The sequence below is a fragment of the Pipistrellus kuhlii genome, unplaced genomic scaffold (genome assembly GCF_014108245.1).
Source record: "Pipistrellus kuhlii isolate mPipKuh1 unplaced genomic scaffold, mPipKuh1.p scaffold_m20_p_75, whole genome shotgun sequence".
In the NCBI taxonomy this organism is placed as follows: domain Eukaryota; kingdom Metazoa; phylum Chordata; class Mammalia; order Chiroptera; family Vespertilionidae; genus Pipistrellus; species Pipistrellus kuhlii.
The window spans coordinates 898,717-922,770 of NW_023425579.1; the positions used below are offsets into that span (position 1 = coordinate 898,717).

The following is a 24,054-nucleotide window of genomic DNA, read 5'->3' on the forward strand; positions in this document are numbered from 1 at the left end:
GCAGTGACAGGACTCCAGGAGTGAGCAGGTGGAAATACGTGTCTTTTGTGTATCAACCACAGGAGCCTCCTCGGACAGAGCAGCTTCATTTCCTCCACTCAGCGTTAGCCAATGGGCCGCTCTGAAGGAATAGACAGAGCAAAAATACAACACGCAAGCAAGCCTGCCTGCCTTCCACGTACTGGGTCTCTTTTGGAACAAAAGTACATGTTTGAACAACTTCTAATGTAACCATTTCCCAATTACATCCATTGTATTTCCCTTTCTTGTCTATAAAGTTAGCAAAAGACAGACACATTTTAGGTAAGTGGTCATCATATTCTTTTTCACCTTTATTCACACGGAAATAATAGAAAGCGTATAAAACCAAACCATACATCCTTCAAAACCTGAAAAGGTTCATTTACATAACAGATTCCACTATGTCAAGCAACCATACACAACTGATATTTTGCAAAATAGATTAAAAAATAGGATATGCTTGTTGGAAAGTAAAATGAACAGTAATTCCTTATCTAATTTTAATCAAATGATAAAATATTTATCTAATAACCTCTATATTCTAGAATGTCAAAAGTGCTCAGGTTACACTCTGTAAAGATAAGCGAACAAAAGTGTCCACAGAACAGAACTAATGTGAAGAACGATGGTTATGGGGAACCTCTAGAACCTTCTGCCCAAGACAGGACGGTGGGTGTGACCAGAGCCACCAGCTTTGACAGGTTCTGTCTTTTGGGGAATCCAGGGCGTGAGAGCAGTTCTCAGCTGGGCTGTGCATCTCCTGACAAGGCGGCCACTGGCCGCGACCGCCCTCGCCTTCCAGCCACCACCAGCACGCAGCCGGACGCAAACCAACACATGGCTGCTGCTCAAGAAACTGCTCACGGGGATCAGGACACTGCTATCTGTTCTCACAAACAAGCAAACAAAACCCCAACACGTGACGTGAGCAATCCAGCATATCTTCATGCCCGGCCCTCGGGGCCTCCCTGGAGCCACAGCGCCCCCGCAGGGTCAGCCTGGGTCCCGCAGGCAGACCAGCGGGGGGGGGGGGGGGGGGGGGGGGGCGCCCCCCGGAGGAGCCTCCTGGGAACCCTGCAGAAACAGCTTGTGCCCAGATTCAGGCTCTCTCCTCACGGACACTCGTGTTGTCTTTGCGAACAGCATTCTACTTGCCAACTACTCGGATGGAGGCGGCCGACGACCAGACCTGACATCGAGTGCCCAGGGCTCCGAGGACGTCCCTGCCCTCACCCCGGAGCACTCACACCACTTCCGAATCCCACCGTAAACTCCAGCTTCCGAGGCCCACAACCTGGGAGAACACAGCATCAGACAGGATCCTATTTATGTTCAAGTTATGTGTGCGCACAGGACAAATCTTTCTCTGTATGGCAGGACTTCAGATTACTTTTACTCTCAATTATGTTTTCCTTAATGTTTTAATTGCTCACAGTATCACTTTCATAATCACAAGAAAAATTAGGCTACTTTCACTTCAGAGGGCGAGAGACAAACAATTTTCTATAGATTCTGAAGGCAGCTACAAGTAAGAGCCCATCGAATGCCCTTGGAGACTGTTTTGGGGAATTCCAGAAGGACGTGAAATCCCTGCTCTCAGAGGGCACGGCTTGCTCACCACTGTCCCCGGTGGCCGTGGCCGCATACAGCAGGTGGTACCGCGCACGGCCGGCGGTGCTGCACTGAGTGGATATGCAGTTTACCTGGACGTTCAATTTCTAGACACCTGACTTCAAAAACATTGTTTTATGAGCCCCCTTTTTGCTCTAACTGGCTGAAATTATTGTATGTTTGATCTGAACTCACTGCGTGTAGAAGAAACATGTAAAGGCAGCAGTGAGAGTCAGCCGACTGCACTTTACAGCACAATTTTCAAAAGGCTCCCACAACACAACACAGACCCAAGGCAGAATAGGGCTGCCAGGACCGAGGGGTCAGCGGAGAGCACCGAGAAAACCACCTATCCTGGAGCTCCCACAGCTGACTGCCCTCGTCCTCAGCAGCCACCCTGACCGTGGCCACAGGGGCATTTGCTTAAACAAAAGGAAGTGGGAGGGGCAGGGGCGCCTTCACTTCAGTGGCCAGCGGGGCATCCCCGGTGACACCCCGAAGGGCGAGCCATAGTGTCACCCACCCTGGAGCGGAGGTCAATGGTTCCTCGTAATGAAATGGGGCTGTGCCACAGTGATGAGCGATGAACGCATTCGGACAGGAACCAATTCTCAATCAAGAGCCAAAGACGAGCATTATCGGTCCTGAGGCATGAACAGCCAGTGAAGGCAGGAGCCCACGTTTTTCTTTAGAAACTCACTTCTTAAACGTTTACAAACAGAGCCAATGATGGACCCACGGTAAACCCAACAGGGACGCCTGGAGAGTGAGGGGAGCACTCGCAACAACTTCCAGGAAGACATCACGCCAGTCCGGCAATGAGCAGGACCGCGGGGTAAACAGACCCGGCCCAAAACACCTGTTCAACCTCGCACCTGCCTCCCCGCTCCCTCCTGACCCCACTGAGACACTCGCAGTGACAATGCTGGAAACCAACAGCAGTTCTTCTCCTGAGACATTTCTAAGCGAGAAGCACGCCCACCTCTTCCCCACACGGAAGGGTTTTGTCTGTCTTTTAGCGTAAACTAACGTTTTAAATGGATCCAAGGACACAGTCTGCTTTGAATTCTAACAGAAAAAGGCACAGCTGCAATTAACATTACTTATGATTCACGGATTGACTTTACTTTCTAAAATACTGACAGTGAGAGAAGTTTACCATGTCTTGTTCATAAAACAAACTTTCGAGATTATAAATCTCAATTATGGAGCTAGGTCATAACATATTTTTTAAGTCTTTAAATTAACCATGAGGTTTCCACAAACACATTGCCACAAAAGAGTTCACAAAAGCCGTACGAGAGTCGGAGTAAGGAAGCCGCGGGGCGGCCCGGGAGCCTGCGCGGCGTGGGGCGGGCGGCCGGGCGGCTCAGCTGCGGAAGAGCAGCATCCGCTCGGAGCAGGCCTGGCCCACGAGGCGGGCGTACTGCAGCACGGCGGCCTCCTCGCCCGGCTCCCGCTGCTGCCGCTTGAACACGCCGTACGGCAGGATGGACTTCTTGTACAGCACCTGCAGCCGGTCGGGGTCCGTGCTGCCACCTTCATCCGCTGCAACAACAAAACACGGTTAGAAAGGCACAGAGCACACCCTCTTCCTAACTCGCAACACACGCACACACAGACAGAAGCACCGAGACGCCCCCTCCGAGCAGAGGGCTCAGGCGAGGGCACACAGCACGAGCACCCACCTAGGCAGGTCAGACCCACCCCGACGCCGAGAGAGGGTGCGCTCCTGGCCCGTCAGGGAGACAGAACTGTGTGCACCTGAAACACTGTGCCCGACGCCTTGTCACCGTCTCACACACTCACTCCCAGGAGGGTCTTTCCTGCGCAGGCTGACCCGGACATGCCGATCCTCGAGTCGGCCCACCCCGGAGGGTTCCCTCTGCACCGAGCCTCCTGCCACGGGCAGTCTTGGCGGACCCACGCGGCCGGATCAGGGCAGTGGGCACCCTGTCGTGGCAGGGGTCACGGAGGACATGCGGAGCCTGCTGTGGCTGCCACTGTCGGTCTGCTTTTCCAGTAAGGACCTTCTGGGTGTCAGTAGCTCACTGGGTGCCAGAGGAACACGGGTGTCACAGGAGACCTGGTCTCTGCCTGGGAGCCTGGGGTGAAGAGCTTTCCCTCAGCTCAACCAAAGCAAAACCACGAAGGACTCTGGGTACGGGAGGCTTTGTGGAACCAGACGGCCATGTCAGAACTTGACATCAAACTGGCTGCTTGCACCAACCTGCTTTAGGTGTCCATTTCTGGCAGCTGCTCCTAATTCTACATAATCAACATGGACTCTTCAAATGACACCATGTCCTCCACGAGACAGCCACGGGCTGACGAGGATCCATCAAGTTCCGTGTCGGGGAGACAGCGCATGGAGCCCCTCAGCCCTGAGAGGCCAGGGCTGCCTGCCTCCATCACCTCTGAGAAGGCAAATTCAGGTCTTGGAGGCTGACTGCTTCCTGAGCCTGCCCAGGTACCCGTGATGGAGTGCCAGCCTCCGCGGCTTTTCCCAAAGAGGTCCCACAGGCCGGAGACCAAGCCTCCACTGAGCACCAGCCTGGGCAGCGCGGATGGGTGAGGACCAGGGAGCCCCAGGACGCAGCCAGAGGCCCTCACTCCACAGAGCGAAGTCCGGCGCAGTTTCAGGTTCCCCGGTCCAGGATGTCTTCAGGGGAGATCAGTGGAAGCACAGCGTGGCAGGAGGCAGTCTCCTCAAGGCTGCTCCATCCCCATCCCCATCCCAGGGCCTTCGCTCTGCCCACACCAGGACGTCTCCCCAACCTCTCCCCTCTCCTCTCAGACTCTGCTTTGCCAGCGGCTCCTGCTGCTCTCGATGTTGTCAGGTTCCATCTTCTGGGACAGCCTGGCCCCTGGCGCCTTCCTCTCAGCCAGGCAGTGGCCAGCCTCCTGCTGCTGCCCAGCTCCGGCCGCCTCTCGGTGCCGCGGGGCGCACATCACACACACGCATCCAGTGCCCCGCATCAGGCATTTGCTCTCCGTGGTAACCCTGCAGTGCTCTGCAGCCCTGGCTGGACCACCGACTTCACAGTGTGCTGTCTGTATAACTTCATATCCCACTGAAGCAGAAAAGTCGTGGCTCTAAAACAGGAAACACTTACCACGTGCTAGGTCACCACCTCCCTCCTGGGGGAAGCGACAGCAAAGGGAAAGGAGCACCTGGTTCCTGTTCTCGTTTCGAGCACATTATGCTCACACATCGCACCACCTCCGGCTCTCCACATGATCATAATCCCCCCTCCCAGCTCTCCACATGATCATAATCCCCCCTCCCAGCTCTCCACAGAGTTACGATTTAATAATGCACCTTTATGTTTGTTTACATTTTCCTCCACAGCAAATGGTGCCATGTAGTCTGCAGTTATGTGTGTAAGCTTTGTTAATTTTATGTCATATTTTACAATAGATTTGTGCATATTTTATGGCACAAATACACTACTACCTATACACAGTATTTTATGCATTCATGACATAGCTTTTTCTTGTGTGTGGGTTGCTTTTTTTTTGTTTGTTTGTTTTTTTCCTATTCTAGGCTACGTGTTTTATCTTTTTTCAAATTGTCACAAATCTCCAAAAAAATCCCCCAATATAATATGTATTGAAAAAAATTCATACAGCCTGGCCAGTGTGGCTCAGTGGCTGGGTGACCTTTCACTAGTTTGATTACCAGTCAGGGCACATGTGCAGGCTGCGGGTTAAACTCCTGGTTGGGTGCATACAGGAGGCAGCCGATGGATGTTTCTTTCTCACCTCAATGTCTCCCTCCCCTCTCCTTCTTTCCCCTCCCCTCCCCTCCCTTCCTCTCCTCTCCCTTTAAAATCAATTTAAAAAACATACTAATATTTAAAACTGTCAGTACTTTAGGAAAAGGGAACAGAGATCAATGACACACATATAAGAGAAGGGACAGAAAAGGAGCAGCACAGAGATGCAAGAAGAAAGCCAACAAAATACCACAAAACCAAACTTGCCCCAGCCTGTTTGTGCCCAGCTCCACCCTGAAACCACTCCACACCTTCACTCAGTCCAACTGGTCAGCATTTCTGTCTTGGTGGCTAAGAAATATGGGGAAGAACTCTTACGCCCTCTCAGAGTAAAAGTAACTAACGGGTGATTGAGTCAGCCCTCAAGCAGATGTGAAAGCTAATCAGTCGCATGAGGAGCTCGATTAGCCAGGAGCACACACACGAGTTTCCGCATTCATCTGCAAAGCTCTGTGTGCACATGGCTCCTTATACGCATGCATGCACGCATGCACGCACACTCTACAATACAGACTAGTAGAAAGCTCTCTGGACCCTGTTAGGAGCCACGGCTTCCCATCCAGCTCTGCTCACATACCTGCTTCAGGGTCCTGGTTGAAACGGCAGTACTTGGAGTTCTCCAGGGAAGGCAGGCACTGCTCGATGGGCACCCACACGTAGGTCTCAGGACACAGCAAGTCAGAAGGTCTGTAATGACCCTGAGGAGACACGAGGGAAAAGGCATGACCACCACAGGGGCGCCCTGGTTGCGAGGCTCAGGGGAGGGCTTAGCCACAATGGAAGAAAGGTGGCCAGAGCAGCTTTCCTGTCAAGGCTCAGCAACTCCATCAGTGCCCGCGCCCCATCCGACAGTGCACAGGGCATCCCAGGGCCTGAGTGACCTGGGAGGCCTGTGTAACCTGGAAGATTTGGGTTTCTATTTCTTTTGGGAGCAATAATTGACATATGATTTTTGCTGAGCTAATTGCTAAAAATACCCAGTTTCAAAATCAAGTTGTCTTTTAAATGCTAGCTAATAACACAGGGAAATTTATTTTCATGTATGAGAGTATTTTATATAGTTTATATAGGAAATGAACTTATTTCCCAAAATAAAATTTCATCATCCTTAGTCACAAAATTCTCACTTTGTAGACTCAGTTGACAATTTCATTTCATTCTAATAAATTAAAAAGTACTGTCTTGTCAATATACTTCCACTTCCATGAGCAATCTAAACTGATAAAGAGAAGTCTAAAAAGCATTATAGAAATTCCAGAGGAACTCTGGGATGTTTCTTTTATCTGATTACATCTTCCCATCTTCCTACAGAAGAACTTCTTACAACTGAATGTACAGCTGATCAACAATGAGAGAAAAACTTGCTCTTTATATTAAAATGGAAAATTCCCTGTAACGATCCTGAATGGAATGACTGACTACTCCCTTTCAAACAAAGTCAAGTGTTAAAAAGTCTACTCTTTGATTATAGTAAATCCAGAAATGCATGACTTTAATTTCAAAAAGGCTTTAGCATCTTTTACAAACTTTTTTTTTTTTTTTGGCATTCATAAGATATATGTAAACCCTTATGTATTCAGGTCTATATATGTTTACAAACCTGACATGTAAGAATTCTCTCTGAATATTATTTTTCTTTGCGCAAGTTTAAACATGCAAAAAAGAAGTTATTTCTTTAATTAAAGTTAAAGAACTTGAGACTGTTATTTTTCTCAGAAAAAAAAAATAATCAGAGAAAAGCAAAGAAATGCTTTCATATGATATCCACCCAAGTGAGCGTTCCTGGCTTCTAATTGGAAACATCTGGGGATGGGCTTGGCCGATTGCAATAAAACTGAGGCTCCCAATTCGCACCCTGCCATTTTGAGGGAACTTTGTTTTTACAGTTTTCAAATTAAAACCAAACGGACTTTCCTTTGAACTCTGGTCCTGAAGCAAAGATCTTTATGAGATTTCACTCTCAAGAATACTTCATAAACATTTTGAAAAATTCGAAGGATTTTGTGAGTATTTGAGAAAAGGATAAACCAGCAGTTTGTTTTGAAAGTTCAATAAAAATGTAAGAATACAAAAAAGGCAATATTGTTTAAATACAGAGAGGAGGGGGAAGAGAGAAAGAGAGAGGGAGGGAGGGAGCAAGGGGGAGAGAAGCACTGAGCAGAAAGAAAGATTAAAGTCCTCCCTCAGGTAAAGCTGACAGGTATCCCATTTTCTACAACAAACCAATTGGCTTTACCTAAACCACTCGCCTACAGAGACGCTCTAACACTACATAAACAGAACCAGTTGAAAACAACCCATTAGAGTGGGCAGCACCTCAGAGAAAGGGGGACGGGGTTATTAAACCCAGTCTTCCCCCTGAAAGACAACACCGCGGAGCCGTCGAGGAGCCCCGCGCAGACCCTTGCTCCCTGGCTCCTTACATAAACAGAGGCTGACTTGTGGGTCCCCAGGAGAGTGCTTGGGAAGTAACTCAAGCCGCTCTGTTTTCAGAAACGGTGTTCAGGCTGCGCCCGCTCAGCGGCGAGGGGAGCCGAGATGGGAAGACAAAGGGCCCAAACATCTGAATCCATTTGTGCTCCCCATTTCTGAAAGGCAGCAGATGCGCTCCATGTGCTGCAGGCTAAGCTTTGAAAACCTAAAATTACATATTTCTTCCTCTGACAAACAGAAGTGATGGAGTTCTGTGTTTCTTTAATTAAAATCCAGGACTGGCAAAGGCTCCAGGACTTGCTCTAAAGCTTCCTTAAGACGGGGCTATTTATTTTACTAGTAGCAAGTAATACAGAATAAAGATTCTAATTCAGCTTTAATCACAATCTTTGCTTTTATTTTGAAAACCCTGGGTTAATCTTTTTTTCTTCTAGAAAATACAAAGAAAGCTTGTGAAGAAAAGATTCAAGGAGTCAACTTACAGCCCAAATTTAATTTCAACCTGAAGGGTCATAAGTTGAAAAGGATAGAGAAGATAAAGAGAAAGAAATAGGATGAAAGATGAAGACAAAGAAAATAAAGAGAAAATGAAAAGTAAAATTGGAAGTCTCTAACTTCTGTTGCAGGTGAAGGTGCTAAGTGAGTGTCTGCATGTAGGTGTGTGCATATTAAATCTGGCCTTCGCCGCACGGAGGAAAGGCATCAGCTGTGTGTTTGCTCTCTCAGCTGTTGCTTGGAGCGGTTCCAGTCACTGGTTCTGACACTCCTCTCGGGTGACAGGCAGACCTGGGAGCTGACTCCACATTCTCCCTGATGAGCCCAGCTCCCTGCCACCATCAGGGTAAACTCTCTACGAAACCCCTCCGGGTTCCGCAATCTCTACAGTAAGAAGAATCACTCCTTTTTAAAGTGAAACCATTCCAGAGGCCAGGGATCTTAGCTACAGCTGACGAGAAGTTACCCAAGATGAAAAGGCACGACCAATTCCCTCGGCTTTGAAACGAGCTTAGGTTTTACTGGTCCCAGACCCTCGTGTGTAAAGTGACCGTCTGCCCTGTGTTGACAGTCCACACCCAAAGCTGCGTGGACCCGGCGCTGCTGCTCCCTGGCTGAGCCGGGCACTGCGTGTGCCAGCCGCCTCCTCACCCGCACTGCCCAGGGCTCTGCTCTAAGCACGGAGCACGGCTGTGGGCCGGTGACCGCTCACTGTCCGAATGCCCACTGCACCTTGGGCTCGGCATCCCCTCACACCACCTGCTCCTTCCTCTCAGGCAGGACCTGGCTCCTGGCTCTCATTCCTGCAGGGCAGCAGGTAACTAGTAAATACCACCACCTGCCGGGCTCCGAGCCAGCGTCCTGGGTGTGCCGGGGGGAACAGCGCGCCCATCTCAGTTCTCAGGGACCTCTCCCAGGAGGGAGGCAACTTTATAATCACAGAAACATCATGGCACCGTCTGGCAAACAGGCGAGGAAAAGCACAGCACACAGCGAGTGCCACCGGGAAGCCCATCCTAGAACGCAGTGCACCTGGGTCCTGCTATCCGCTGTGCCCCCCTTTCTGCCCCCACATACCCCAACCAAGAGTTTCCCCGAGACCTGAAGTGCAGCATTTCTTTGCCTTCCTTGTGCCTGGGCAGAATACCTTGTCTGGACTGAGCTCTCAATACTTAGTGAATAACTGCTGACTTAAACTAAACAGTGTCACACTGTATTCCTTAAAAATAGAAAATCAGGCCATTTTAAAAGTAGAAGAGCCTTAGGTCTCCCGACGCAGTCTCCAGTCTCATTTTAATATTTAAAAGAGGGGCGGGAGAGAGAAAAGTCAAGTGACTTAAGGCCGATCACTGGCAAAGCCAAGATGAGCTTAATCTGTTAAAATTTCAGTTAAAACCAGACATTCAGACTAAACCCCTCCAGTGCACCAGCAAGGCCCGTGTCCTGTTCATGGAGTCTTGCCAAGGAGCGCCCTCGGGGGCTGGACCCAGAGAAACACGTTGGCGGCTTTAGCTTTCAGGCTGAGAGGACCCGGCAAACAACTGCTGCCCACGCCACGAAGCACCGCTCCACACCGAGCCAGCTGCCTCGCCCCACGCCTCCATCTGAAGCTGGTATTCCCGTAAACATTTTCAGTGATTATGAAGGCCTTACTCCTGAGGCTGTGTGTTCCCGAGGGAAATAGAAGTTAGCTGAACCCTGTGTCGCAGGGTGTGACCTCTGGTAATCATTCTTTTTCCTGCCTGATGGGAAGTTCATCACAGGCATTTAAATGCTTCAGGCTTGAGGATAACCTTCCTCCTCACCCGTGCAGCAGGAGTCCCGTATAATCACATCCTATGGCCTTAATGTCACCAGGATTCTATGTCTTAGCAAGGAAGGGCTTGGAGAAGGCTACTATGACAGCGGGGGGAGGACCCACACGTCAGCAAGCTCAAGGGATAACTGTTTCCTTCCTTTCTCAATGCTCATCTACGTGATTATGAAGAACACTAGAGGCCCAGTGCATAAAATTCATGCACAAGGGGGGTGTCCCTAAACCAGCCTGCACCCTTCTCCAATCTAGGACCCCTCAGGGGATGTCTGACTGCCGGTTTAGGCCCACCCCTCAGGGCAGTCAGACATCCCTCTCACAATCTGGGACCATTGACTCCTAACCACTCGCCTGCCTGCCTGCCTGCCTGCCTGATCACCCCTTAACCACTCCCTGCCAGTGTGATTAACGCCTAACTGCTCCCCTGCTGGCCTGATTGACTAACTGCCCTCCCCTGCCATGATCCGCCTCCCCCCACCCCCCAGAGACCCACCTCCTCCATGCCACGCAGAGCCTCAGGATTCCCAGGAAAAAGATGTGAGCCCCTCCAGACTCTGGGCCCCTGAGCCCCACGGAGTTCCCACTCGCTCACATCAGTGACGCAAGCTCAGCACACGAGGCCCTGAGGAAACTGCCTTTGACTCTGACGCAGCAAAACCTAAAACTTAACAATTTAAGCATAAGAGTTTGTGATGAGTGTGTGATGTTTCTAACCCCACCGCCAGCAGGAGGCATCGGAAGCCCTACTGCAATGCCTCTATGGTCACAGGGCATTAGCTCCAGGAAGCTGTATGCTGGGCTCTGTCCATGCAGAAACTGTGAGGTCATCCGCTCCCTCCAACCAGCAGCAGCGCTGGCACTGCGTGTGCCCCTGCTGTTAGACCATGGTCAAGTGGAGGCACCGAGTTTAAGATGATTCATCACAGCTAATTAGCCTTTTGTTTCTTTACTGATATTTCCGAGACCTTTCTGCTGTTTCAACCATCTGATGTATGGCCACGCCATGACACCCACGCCGACTGCCTGCAATCCCTGCTAACTCTGGCCACAGACAGATATGGATAATGAACTCAGCCAAAACACTGCCTTCAGATCCCTAAGGCCTGGCAGCATTAAAACGAACTAGCCTATAGAGAATACTAAAACTCTGGAAAACGCCAGCAAAATCACTATTTCCAAAAGCCTAAGGTTTGGATCTCTTAGCATATTAGTAGCACTACAAGAACTCCCAAGTGGAAATGAACGATTTATAAACTTACTTTGCTTCCAACACTTATTTCTTGGAACACCATGCATGTACTCAGGAGATAAAACTGATTAATATTACACTCACAGTGTTAATAGCAGACAAGGCCACAAAACCCCAACAACACGGCCACAGCTACACACAAAACCAGCTGCTAGAGCAACCCCACACCTGTCTTCTTCCTAAAAATGTCACTGCTCCCCTTGTTTAAATTTGATGCTGGTGAATCCTTCCAACCAGTAACAGTTCTATGGGGATTACTCAGCTTTAATTTTTGTGGCAAAATTATTATACTTTCCCCCACTTTCCTGAATTCTCAACTGATTTTCCCCAGGCTTCATTCAGAAAAAGCATGTAAATTTACCCAGAATAGCTAGGATTTCTACATTGTCAGCAAATTCCTGCAGATCAACTACACTAAACAACTACTAAGTGCCTATGGGTAAGTACTATGCAAGGCGATGAGCAGGCTAGGCACTGTGAAAGACTGAAGATGCTTAACAATAATTTGTTGATGTTCATCAGAAATGTACAAGAAAGTGAAGCTATTCTGATGACAAACTATGAAAGCATGAATTTTCATAAATTGGACCTATAGCAGACACGTGTGAAATCAATCTTACCTTATATTTCATCTTGGGACATGAATGAATGTAGAAACCCATATAATAATAGCTGAGCTGAGATGCTTTTTCATGAAGTTGCCTAGTGAAAGCAATTTCTCTGTCAAAAGAATAAAGAAGATACAATTATACCTAGTTCCAATAGTGAAAGTACTATGTAAATTGATGCCAAATATTTGATAAAATTTGATACTAAGCTATCAAAAAAAATCCAAGTGTTGAAAGAACTATTTTAAAAACACTGAAATGATTTTTAATACAAAGATACAAAAAAAACCCTCTAACTTCTTTTGAGCAAATGCATCTAAATTCAGGTTTTACACTATTTTGGACATAGATAGTGATTAATCTAAAATGCAAACACCATAAAGTTAAAGAGATCTATTTAGTGTGGTTTCTTGTTGTTATTTATTAAGGAGATCAGGTGACCTCATGCTGGCAGTGGGCTGGTATCACACTTAAAAGTCCAACCTCTTTACCATGACCTGCAAGCCCTGCTCCACTGCCCTCCTCACCGTGGCCAGCGCCCCCTTGCACATCACTGTCCATAGTTACTGACACCCTAGCTGTACCACCTTCTTCTCTTTCCTCCACCTCCTCAGGGTGTTTTTGCCGCCGCTTCACCCGGACTTCTACCCCAGGTTTTACATAGCTGCCTCCTTTCCTTTGTTCTGATCCTCAACTGCACCTCACTCACCATGGTTTGTCACAGCACAACAGAGGGCCTAGAATTATGTTCTTGGCTTTTGAACCCATAAATAGAACTCAAGTAAGCATCTACTAAACTAATTAATTACATTTCTAAAATACATCTTTAAAAAAAAAAAAAAGCCATGCTCAAGATCGCCAATTCAAACATTTTTTTAAATCTGCAGACTAGATTACATTAAAATCTATACTGATGCCAAAACCGGTTTGGCTCAGTGGATAGAGCGTCGGACTCCAGACTGAAAGGTCCAAGGTTCGATTCTGGTCAAGGGCATGTACCTTGGTTGTGGGCACATCCCCAGCAGGGGGTGTGCAAGAGGCAGCTAATAGATAATTCTCTCTCATCGATTTTTCTAACTATCTTCCCTCTCTCTTCCTCTCTGTAAAAAAATCAATAAAATGTATTTTAAAAAATCTATATTGATTTAGATTATAGAAAAATCTATAATAAATACAAAAACCTGTATTTATTAAATGATTGGAGGGAAAAGCTACCTGAACAGGTTTCACTGAACTGCATTCAAGTCGGTAAGGACAGAAGTGAAACTTGTGATCTACTGGCGCGGATTTTGCTCTGAAATACTGATCTTCTAGGTCTCTCTCCTCCACAAGCTCAGCAGCTCCACCTCTAGGGCTCTCAGGGAAAGGCGGGCAGGGCTGCACAGGACCAAAGAGGCCTGACCTCCCAAACAGAAAAGCTATTCTCCATCCCCTCCCACCCGTTACACACAGGAACAGCAAGAATAAAAACGAAACAAGTATTTTCATGGAATAAAGTCCCGATCCCTTTACCTTAGGATAATGCACTGAAGGTATGTGTGCTGTGCTGCACGTATTTGCACCTGACATTCATGGGAAGTCATTGTCCGATGAGGGATTCTTGGGCCTAATCTATTTTATATAACTGCATATTTCAATTCATTGTGCCAGATTCATTTAATCTTTATGAAAACACTGTATACAACACTGATGACAAGAAAAATAAATAAATAATACCACATTTAAGGAACATTAAGTGGTTCTGACAGGGGAGCTTAAATAAATGCATAAACTAAACAACAAAAGCATCCCTCAAATACAATGACTTCTCATGCACTAGAGCAGATGGATGGAGACCTTCAAAAGTTTGGGAAGTACCACCAGACACTGCCTTAGTTCTCATAGTGGGGTTTCTAAATACCAACATACTAGTGTAAAGAGACGACTGTAGCAACAAATTACATGTACTATCACAATAGGATTTCTACTGTTCTGTGATGAAACATAATCAAATGAGGAACTGCTGGAAGTTCTATATGACCCTAACAACTGTCTAAGGCAATCTTACCGTAGTGCCGAGTAGACACCCAAGGACAGAAACGAATAATCAGGATCATAGTACAAATACACAGACGACACACAGTAGGGAAGGATGTCAATCACCCCCACTGCGATGATCTTCCCGTCCAGCCAGTACTGCTGGTGAAAGGAGCCATAGCCACAGTCGGGTCCATTCGGGGGATTCTCTGGCTGTGAAAACAGACACACATGAGCAGTTTGTCACCGATATGTACATGGAAGGGTCAGCATACACACATGTATGCACTTGTTCTGTGAGATGAGGCCTAAGAGAAATGACCCCCAGTAGTGACAAGCACACCTAGCGCCTGATCTCGGTTTCTCCATTCTGCAATAAAAGGAACCATTTATCTCTGGAGGAATGCCTGAGTCCAGGACTGAGGAAGGAAATGTACAAGATGAGCCTAAAGTATCTTGTAGTGCCAAAAACAAGGAAGGACTCAAAAAGAGGAAAAAGAAACCCCGATTAGTGGCGGTATATCAAAGGGACTGGGGCGGGGGGGGGGGGGGGGGGGGCGCGGCACGGCAAGTGAAAGAGCTCCGAAGGCCTGGGCTGAAATACTAAAATGAAGTAGTACTGCCCAGCCAGTGTGGCTCAGTGGTTGAGCACTGACCCAGGAACCAAGAGGTCACCTGTCTGAGTGCCGGATGGGGCACATGCTCAGGTGTGAAGGAAGCAGCTGATAGATGTCTCTCTTTCTATCCCTCTCCTTCCCCTCTCTCTAAAAATCAATGAAAACCTGAAGGCAGGGAGCCTAACTCTCTACTCCAGTGTGGCTGCACAGAGCCACTTCCAAAGAGGCCGTTTGATGGAAGGGGAAGCCCTGCACCGGTGACCAAGGTCGACCACACCAGCACGAGGACGCAGTGAGGGGCCAGCAGTACCCATGTGTCTCTAACGCCCACTGCTGTAGTTAATGTACTGCTTGGGCAATAAACACATCTTAAACTTTTAAGAGCTTCCACTAGCTGTGATGAACGATGCCAACCCCGGTCTCAGCACTCCCTGCCACACAGAGCTTTGCTCCTAGCAGTGCCTCTTCTCTCCCTAGCAGCTTCGAGAGGACAGGTGAGTGAACCTGTCTTAGCCGCACCACCTGAACTGACACCAACAGCTGTAAGGCTGAAGTCTAACCACCTGTTTCAGAAGCTAGAAAACTCCAACTATGCCAGAAGAAAGAAAGAAATTCCTGCATGTCCTGGCATTTTACCAGAACCGTCTTTCAGAGGTGAGCCCTGAGGGCCACAGGAAAGCAGCTCCCTGTCCTTAGAAATAATCGCACAGGAGAGCAGCCCTGCAGTGACCCGGAGATGATAAGGGGGGCGCTGTACTGTCAGAAACCTCCTAGTCACATGCTAATGAGGCCATAACCAGTTTGACTCAGTGGACAGAGCTGGCCCGCAGACTGAAATGTTTCGGATTTCATTCTGGTCATGGGCACGCACCTGTGCCTCAGTTGCAGGCTCACCTTCGTTTGGCACCTGCAGGAGGCAATCAGTCAATGTCTCTCACATCGGTGCTTCTCTCTCTGTCTCTCCCCCTCCCTTCGACTCTTTCAAAAAAGAAAAAAAAATCATCAAAATATCCTCAGGTGAGGAGTAACAAAACAAACAAAAAGAGCTAGTTAGACAAATTTGTGTATCAGCTTGAAATAGTTTTTAAAATTGCAATTACCTTCTCAGTTTCCAAAAACCATTATTTCTCTCATTCCCTGGACTTCGCTTTTAATAATCTGCTTCCATTTCATTTCACTGCTTTCAATGAGCAGTTTGCCCTGCCACGGGCATCATTCCCCTCTCTCAATTCATGTGAAAGCAGGGACCTTCCCCATCTGCAGATGTGGGCTGCCTTCAAATCCTTGAAAAGGAAGCCAGAGAGCGACCTACTCTGACCCCCATCCTATCACAGCTGAGAAACCTGAAATCCAGGAGTCGATCAAGCAATATAATCACGAAACCATAGAGTTATAAACGGATCCCAGACAATAATTTAACTTATTTTAAAAGTCTGTTTCTACATTTTAAAAATAGGAATCATCAAGCTCAAAGGAAGTTGTAAGAAACAAATAATGTACAAACAAAAGCATCCTGCAGATTTGGGTCAGTTTTAGCTTTTGGTTTAAGGGTTTGAATGGCATATTCTAAAAGATTATGTCTATGAAGTTACACCTGTGGCTCATTCATTTAATAGCAAAGTTATTTAAACTAACAACAGCATTTAACTTCAGTCTCCTCATACATAAGTGATGTGATAGCAATTATTTAATAGTTTATCTTTCTCATGCCTGCAGTTTATACAGATTTGATTGTGTAAAAGAATAAGCAAAGTTATTTCTCAAAAGTTCCTCATTTCTAGGATTTAGCTGACAACAGGAAAAGTACAATAAAGCTCACCACCAGCTACACAAAAGGAAGCCCGCCTCAAACCAGGGGGATGGCGGGCGGCTGTGGTTACTGAGGCAGCAGCACGCTGTGTCCCGGGCGCTGGCGGATGCCACCAATGCTAACAGGCCGCTTCAGGCTTCAGGTCCAGCTGCTCCCCAGTGAGTGACCATTCCCTCTGAAGAAGTGCACCTGTGTCCTGACCCTCTGCCTCCTCGTCTCTCAGTTATGCTTAAAACACACTCCTCACACTCAAAGGGGGAGTCACCCGCCCAGCACTGAGGTGACTCTGTGGGGGGTGGGGGGGAGGGGGCCCAGAGATGGGACAGGGAATGTCTTCCGTCTTCCGGGGCTTGGGGAGCAGAGTCTGTGTCCTCCTTCCTTCCTTCCGCGGCACCAAAAGGGCCTCCCCAAACAGGTGCTCACCACAAGCCTCGATCAGACACCTGGCGCCCTGAACGTTTTAAACAACAGCTTGGAGGCCTCCAAAGGACCTCTTTCTAAGCATGACTAAAAGTAAGCAATGCTTCACAAGAACTCAGTCACTGTTTTGCCTTTCGTTAATAGTTTCATGAAATACTGTATATACTAAACTTTGGATTCATTTTTTAAAAATAGAAACCCAAAGGTGTGTTAAATCATTATGGCATCAAAATCTACATTATTTAAGAAAAATAAAAACTAAACTTGAAAATTTGAAATAGTCTATAGTAAGAAATTTAAAAATAAGTTTAATTTGGAAACTGCAAACACCAACACTTAGGGTTAGGTTAACAAGTTTTGTAAAAGTGATTTAAAAATCAAATGCAACAAATTCCTAATTTTCTGGCAATCAGTACACTAAAGAACCAAATTAAACAAAACAATAAAGAAGCTAATTATAGTACATTCATATGAGCAACTGTTAATAATTAAAAATTATTTTTACCAAGACTTTTTAGTAACATGAACATTCCTCCAAGTTAAGTAAAAATATAACACTGTAAAATGGAAAATATGATCCCCATCATATGGAAAATTACTGGGTGTCTTTTGATGCAGATCTGGCCACACAAGTTTCAGCTACATAGGTTAACTAACATTTAAGGAAATTTAAAATCTGGTTCCTAACAAGCACATAGCTATGTAAGACATTAGCAACATACATGATGGGACAGTGCAGATGGAGAACGTTTCCACACAGCTGAGCTTTGGTTTAGTCCAGTGGTCGGCAAACTCATTAGTCCACAGAGCCAAATATCAACAGGACAACGGTTGAAATTTCTTTTGAGAGCCAAATTTTTTAAACTTAAATTTCTTCTAATGCCACTTCTTCAAAATAGACTCACCCAAGCCGGGGTATTTTGTGGAAGAGCCACAATCAAGGGGCCAAAAAGCCGCATGTGGCTCGCGAGCCGCAGTTTGCCGACCACGGGTTTAGACTATTTATATCCTATATAATAAAGAGGTAATATGCACACTGACCCTCATGCCCTCACAAAGATGGCTGCCTATGACCAGGTTGGCAGGGGGGTTAGTGAGGGAGGACCAAACGACTGAAAAGCAGGCTGCATGGGGGCACCAGACAGGCGGGGGTGGGGTGGGGTGGGGGGAAGGAGGCAGTTGGGGTTGACCAGGCCGGTAAGGGGGGGGCATTTAGAGGCGACCAGACTGGCAGAGGGGGATAGTTGGGGTGACCAGGCCAGCAAGAGGGGACAGCAAGGAGTGACCAGGCAGTGGGGGGGGAGGGAGAGGAAGGGCAGTTGGAGCGACCAGGCCAGCAGGAAGGAGGCAGTTGGGGGACTTGGCCAGCAGCAGGGGGCAGTTAGGGGTGACCAAGCCTTTAGGGATAGGCAGTTAGGACCAATCAGGCAGATGAGTGATTAGGAGCCAGTGTTCCAGGATTGTGAGAGGGATGTTTAGGCTCCATCCTGACAGTCAGACATCCCCCAAGGGGTCCCAGACTGAAGAGGGTGCAGGCTGGGCTGAGGGGACCCTCCCACATTAATTTTGTGCACCGGGCCTCTAGTTTAATATAAAATCAATAGCAGTGGGTTCAAGCGGGCCATCTTGCTAGCTGTCTCACCTGTTCTCTGTTCAGCTTTCCTTCTTTTCCCAGACCTGAGAGACTGAAAGTTGTGTTCTCGTGTTGTCTTCACTACTGGATTGTGAACTGTCTCCTTTTTCTTTCTCTAAGGCTGCTTTAGGGCAGTGTCCCCCGCCCTCCCAAGCTCAGACCGAGGGTGCTCCTGGCCTTGGTGTGGGTAGGAGACGGGAGTGTTGCTCAGGAGAGCACCCACAACAAAGACGGAACCGACCCGCCCACAGCGCCGAGGCTGGAAAGCTTGCTCTAGCATTTACAGAATCCATCTCCCACTCATCACTGTCTTCCTTCCAATAAGTGACGTCACTTCCTGAGCCCCGAGGCTCAGAGCAGTGCCATCAGCACTCCTGCCTGCTGCTGCTGCTCACGTAAACAGCTGTGATCCGGACCTCCCCTCACCTGCCTCTCCAGGCTCAATGTGCTTCATGAGCAAGTGGGGAACATCTACCTCATGGACACTTTGTGAGAACTGAAACAAGGGAAGCAGAGCTTAGCACAGTAGCCACACTGTCAGTGCCAACTTCTTTTTAGTAACTGCAACTGAAGACTTAATTGACCTGAAATGAAGGGCTGGAAGGACACCTCTGAAGAGAAGCCCCATAGCCGGCAGTCACACTCAGTTCAGTTCCTTCCAGAGGCCCCTCTGGGGCTTCACCTCCAGAATGGTGCTGAGCTGCCCCCTACCACACCGGCTGGCAGGGCTTGACTCAGAGGAGAATTTCAAGAATCTCTCGGCCTCTGATATATAATCCCTTTACTTACCTACACTTAATTGAAGACATCTGTGGGTGGTGCCACACAAAATGTAATTCAGGTTTGGAAACGTCAATAAAAACGTCTGTAAGGAGAGGCCGGTGTAAACTTAGCAGGGAGCGCACATCGGCAACCACAGAGCCACACAAAGTTGGGACTAGAATGGAAATATGTTGCCTGACTTGACGAGGTGATAAAAGCTCTTTTCCCATAAAGCGTAATGAGCTCTATTAGTCCTCAGCTCACAGGAACGCGAAGGGTCAGCCCCACAGAGGGAAGTAACGACACTCCACACATGGCTCCACTCAAGCGGCAGCGGATCCCATTACTGATGGAGTTACTACCCAGACAAGCTCATCAGTTCCCGTGGCAGGTAACTGGTAGGACTTGCAACAAAGGACACGCTTCATTCAGAGCAGCTTTTGTGGACAAAGTGAAATTGAGTCTCCTTCATTTCCACCAACTGCAAGTCTCATGTATTTCATTCTCTACCAGAATTATTTTTCTTTTATTTGAAACTAGAGGCCCAGTACACATTTGTGCACTGGTGGGGTCCCTTGGCCTGGCCTGCAGGGATCGGGCTGAAACCGGCTCTCTGACAACCCCCAAGATTGCAAGAGGGCATAGGCCAGGCCAAGGGACCCCATTGGTGCATGATCGGGGCTGGGGAGGGACCATAGGATGGCTCCAGGATGTGTCTGGCCCATTTTAACCAGTCCCCATCGGCCAGACTCCAGCAGCAAGTAACCTACTGGTTGGAGCATCTGCCCCCTGGTGGTCAGTGGACATCATAGCAACTGGTTGAATAGTCAGACACTTAGCATACTAGGCTTTTATACATATATATAGATTAGGCAAGGTGTCTCTTCTACAGCTAAACCAAAGCTTAATGTAAAAATCAAACATTTAGACTCCCAACATTCTCCTGCCTTAGCTTTGCTTGGGCTCTCAGGCTCCGCAGGGCCAAGGAGCCGAGTCCTGAGCTCAATGACTGGAGACTAGGAGGAGCTGGAGACTGGGAGGCAGGGGGAGCTGGAGACTGGGGGGAGCTGGAGACTGGGAGGCAGGGGGAGCTGGAGGCTGAGGGAAGGGGGGAGGGAGCAGCCAATAATTGTCATCAGGTAGCTCCCGGGAAATTCCAGGCTAAAACAATATCAACAGAAATCCCTCAACCACTTCCCAAATACTTTAAGGGGAAAAAGAGCACGTTGGCCATGTTAAATTTTTATTTCTTCCCCTCCCCATGTCCGTAGGTCCAGTCAGAAATAAATCACTTTAGCTAAGGCAAAGTATCGATACATCTCCAATCATTAAGTGGAAAAAGCGAATCACACAGAAAATGACAGAAATCATCACTAAGCTTCCATCTTGACGCTTTCCCTTGTTTTCCCCGAAGATGCAGCTTCCCCACCTGAAGCCCAGCGTCCCAGGGAGAGAGAGGCACTGGAAGCAGCATGCCTGGTGCAGCTCCAGGTGTGTGGCTGGTGCACTCCATGTCACACCTACACCTGGATCCCGGAGACGACAGATCCGAGGCTGCGGGGCTACACCCAGCTGGGAGTCCGAGGATCGCCCACAGTGAGATACAAACGGGAAACCTGCTGTGCTTCTATGGGTCACAACTGCCATTCTCCGCCTTAGCCCCACCAACTCTTTCCTCGGTGCCTCTGTGCACTGCACCGAGCTAAGCCAGGAAGCAAGGAGAGCAGGCTCCTCTCGCTGGCCTCGAGCGGCCCGAGAAGCTGGAGTTGGCCAGGTGGCCAGGAAGGGAAGGCATGATCTCGAACCCGCAACGGCTCTAAATCCAGACGTCTCTACACTCTCGGCCACCTTTCTATTTCCCCCCAAAGTCTCATCACGCATCTCCCGCAAGCTATTTCGTATCAGCTGCAGCTCACAATGACTCCTGGTTCCCCGAAGAGCTAAGTTTTTCTTTATCTCACCATTTTATCCCTAGCTTCTCAGTTCTCATCTGCAGAACACCGTGAGGACTAAACGAGAAAGTGAATGAGGCACCTAGGGTAGGGTCTATACTACGAGAACAGCTCAGTCACAGGTGAGTCCTCCGGCACAGGAAGTCCTTTGCTCCTTCCTAATCAATCCACAGATTTTCAACAGCTCGTTCGAACCAAATGAAGCATCTATGTCAGCCTCTGCCTAGGCTTCTCCAGCTCGTTAACACCTCGGCAGTTCAGAGAAAGTAAGGCTGATGTTAAAACAGTTATGGCAGCGGGAGATGCCCCACACAAGATGTCCATCAGCGATGCTATTGCTCAGGTCAGTGTAAACTTACCTCCAACGGTGAGGTGCAAAGGAATCCTGTGAACTGCAGTCACATTTGAATAGAATCAGGTTCATCCAGTAAATGAGCAGCAAAAGAGAACATAAAAGGAAAACTTATTACACACATTTTCAGCAAGAACACTTAAAGTAACCCCAAAGTCTACGTATAACATCAATGCTCTCATACTTAGATAGCCATCCAGAGCACAGAGAAGGTCAATGTGGCCCACAGTGGGCATCTGACTACTTGAATTACATTAAGTAAAACTACTTTTTTAAAGAATCTGTATAAAAACAAGTAAGTCCTAAAACATTTCTTTAAAGTTTCATTTCACAACCCTTGTATAAGAAAGCACCCGCTCTAACGGAAGAGTCAGCGTCTGCCTGACCAAAGTCAAGTAAACGCCAAGCAAAGGACAAGGTATAAATCAAGAGGAACCGAGAAGAGAGAGAAATAAAGTCAAGAGCAAAAGAGGAGGTTGGATTTGATTAAATCCCAGAAGCTCTGGGTTTAGGAGGCAAAAAGAAGCAATTCAACATATTATAATAGTCCCATTTACATGAAATATTCATACTAGGAAATCTCTAGAGACAGAAAGTGGATGAGGGTTGCCTAGAGCTTGGGGTGGGGGGGGATGGGGAGTGTCTACTAATGGGTTACGAAAATGTTTTAAAATTGGATGGTGGTGGTAAAAATCATTGATTGTACACCTTAGGGGTGAAATTTGTAGTATGTGAATGATATCTCAAGCTATTAATAAAAGCTCCCCTCCTATCCCTGCCAGTTTGGCTCAGTGGATAGAGCATTGGCTAGCTGACTGAAAGGTTCCCGGTGTAATTCCGGTCAAGGGCACATGCCTGGGTTGTGGGCTCGATATCCAGTAGGGGGTGTGCAGGAGGCAGCTGATCAATGATTCTCATCACTGATGTTTCTATCTCTTTCCCTGTCCCTTCCCCTCTGTAATCAATACAACCATATCCCGTCCCCAAAGCAGGCTGGGTGAGCCTGAGTGACAGAGGGCAGGTACTGCTCCACTTGGTGGCAGTTCCCTGCTCAGCTCTCCCTCCCCAGCCACTCACATATCTTTCCTCTCTGCTCTTTCTCAGATGCCACAGCAGCTTACAGAATCTCACCTGGAACTAAGAATGCTGCCTCCCAGCATTTAAACAACGACGCATACATTTTGGGGGAGGCAATCATGCACAAATGACAAAGCAAAGTGCAGTTTTGCTCTGAGGATTCCATCTCATCTCATACATATTCATAATGGTAATTCATGTTTTCTTAGATGTCCTTACAAAATCAACATTTCAAACCCCTTGAGTTACAATAATGATGAAATACCCAAGTAGCATAAACTCTTGATCTTTCTAAATGCAAATTATGTGTACAGCGAGTTAGGCCGCTCCAAGTCCTGCTGGACCCCCCTTGCCGGCACTCACAGGGAACACAAATGATTTTATTTCCTCTTAGAGATGCACACAGAAATGTTGCACGATGAAATTACATGATGTTTGGGATTTTCTTAAAAATCACTTGAGGGGGGAAGTAATGAGGTAAGTGTGTAGACAAAACAAGACTGGTCATTATACCAGTAAGGACAGGAGATGAGTTTTTGAGAATTCATTATAAGAATCTCACTACTGTGCGAATGTTTCAAGTTTCCATAATAAAGTTTAAAAAACTGTATCATGTGGTGAAGGCAGGGGTAGGCTAGAAAGGGTCAATGATGAAAAAAAGGGGGCATCTGCAATACTTTCAACAATAAAAAATAAATTTTAAATAAAAATTTAAAAACCTATATCAGACACTTCCTCCCCCAAATACTCAAGTAAATATTACTAGTACACTCCAAAGCCACGTAATTAACTAATATCCTATAGGCTCTCGATGCCAGGGAATACCAAAATACAGACTATTAGAATGTTTTCTTAAATTGTATCAATATGCAATTCGATTATATTAACTGTTAAGAGAACTTTCTGAAAGTGCAAGGTCTAACAAAATTTTAAATTCTCAAATGCTGATATGAAACAAGTCATTCTACTGAAATTTAAAGTGCAAGCTTTGTTGTTTGGGGTCCTTTTTACAGGAGCCCAACATGAGACAGAGACTGCACACTTATAGGTACCGCTTACACACTTAGACTGGCTCCAAGTACGACCACACATCTCCACAGCAAGCCAGGTCCAGGTATTGCCAAAAGCTGTTAATATTAGTAGTAGTATTTTATCATTTTTAATATGAATGCAAACCTATAAAAATAACTTTAAAAATATTTTAAGATTTGTTAGCTAAAATGTGCCAAGGACGATGTCTTATTTATCTCTGTGTCCCCAAAACCTACCATACTGATGAAACATGCTAGGAATTAAATGTTTACACAATTGGTTGAATAGAAGAATCACACTCATCCATAGCCAAGGGGAAAGAAATATGGGAGTCGTTTTAAAAATAAAATTTTTCAACTATTTCTAAAATGTCA

The 24,054-nt window shown here is 47.2% G+C and overlaps 1 protein-coding gene across 16 annotated transcripts in view; it reads right to left on the minus strand.

Moving 5' to 3' along the window:
* Window positions 1-314: 314 nt before the first annotated feature.
* Window positions 315-24,054, minus strand: part of ATE1 (arginyltransferase 1) — a 42,095-nt gene continuing 18,355 nt past the window's right edge. For 12 of the 16 annotated variants that reach the window (XM_036422993.2, XM_036422989.2, XM_036422985.2 and 9 more), the window contains 5 exons: window positions 21,579-21,611; window positions 14,057-14,238; window positions 12,022-12,121; window positions 5,989-6,109; window positions 315-3,180 (listed from right to left, as the gene is read on the minus strand). In XM_036422993.2, coding sequence (XP_036278886.1) covers window positions 3,002-3,180; window positions 5,989-6,109; window positions 12,022-12,121; window positions 14,057-14,238; window positions 21,579-21,611 — 615 coding nt within the window. In that variant the 3' untranslated portion in view covers window positions 315-3,001. The remainder of the gene's footprint in view (window positions 3,181-5,988; window positions 6,110-12,021; window positions 12,122-14,056; window positions 14,239-21,578; window positions 21,612-24,054) is intronic. The other 4 variants (XM_045576154.1, XM_045576157.1, XM_036422990.2 and 1 more) reach the window with 2 other exon arrangements.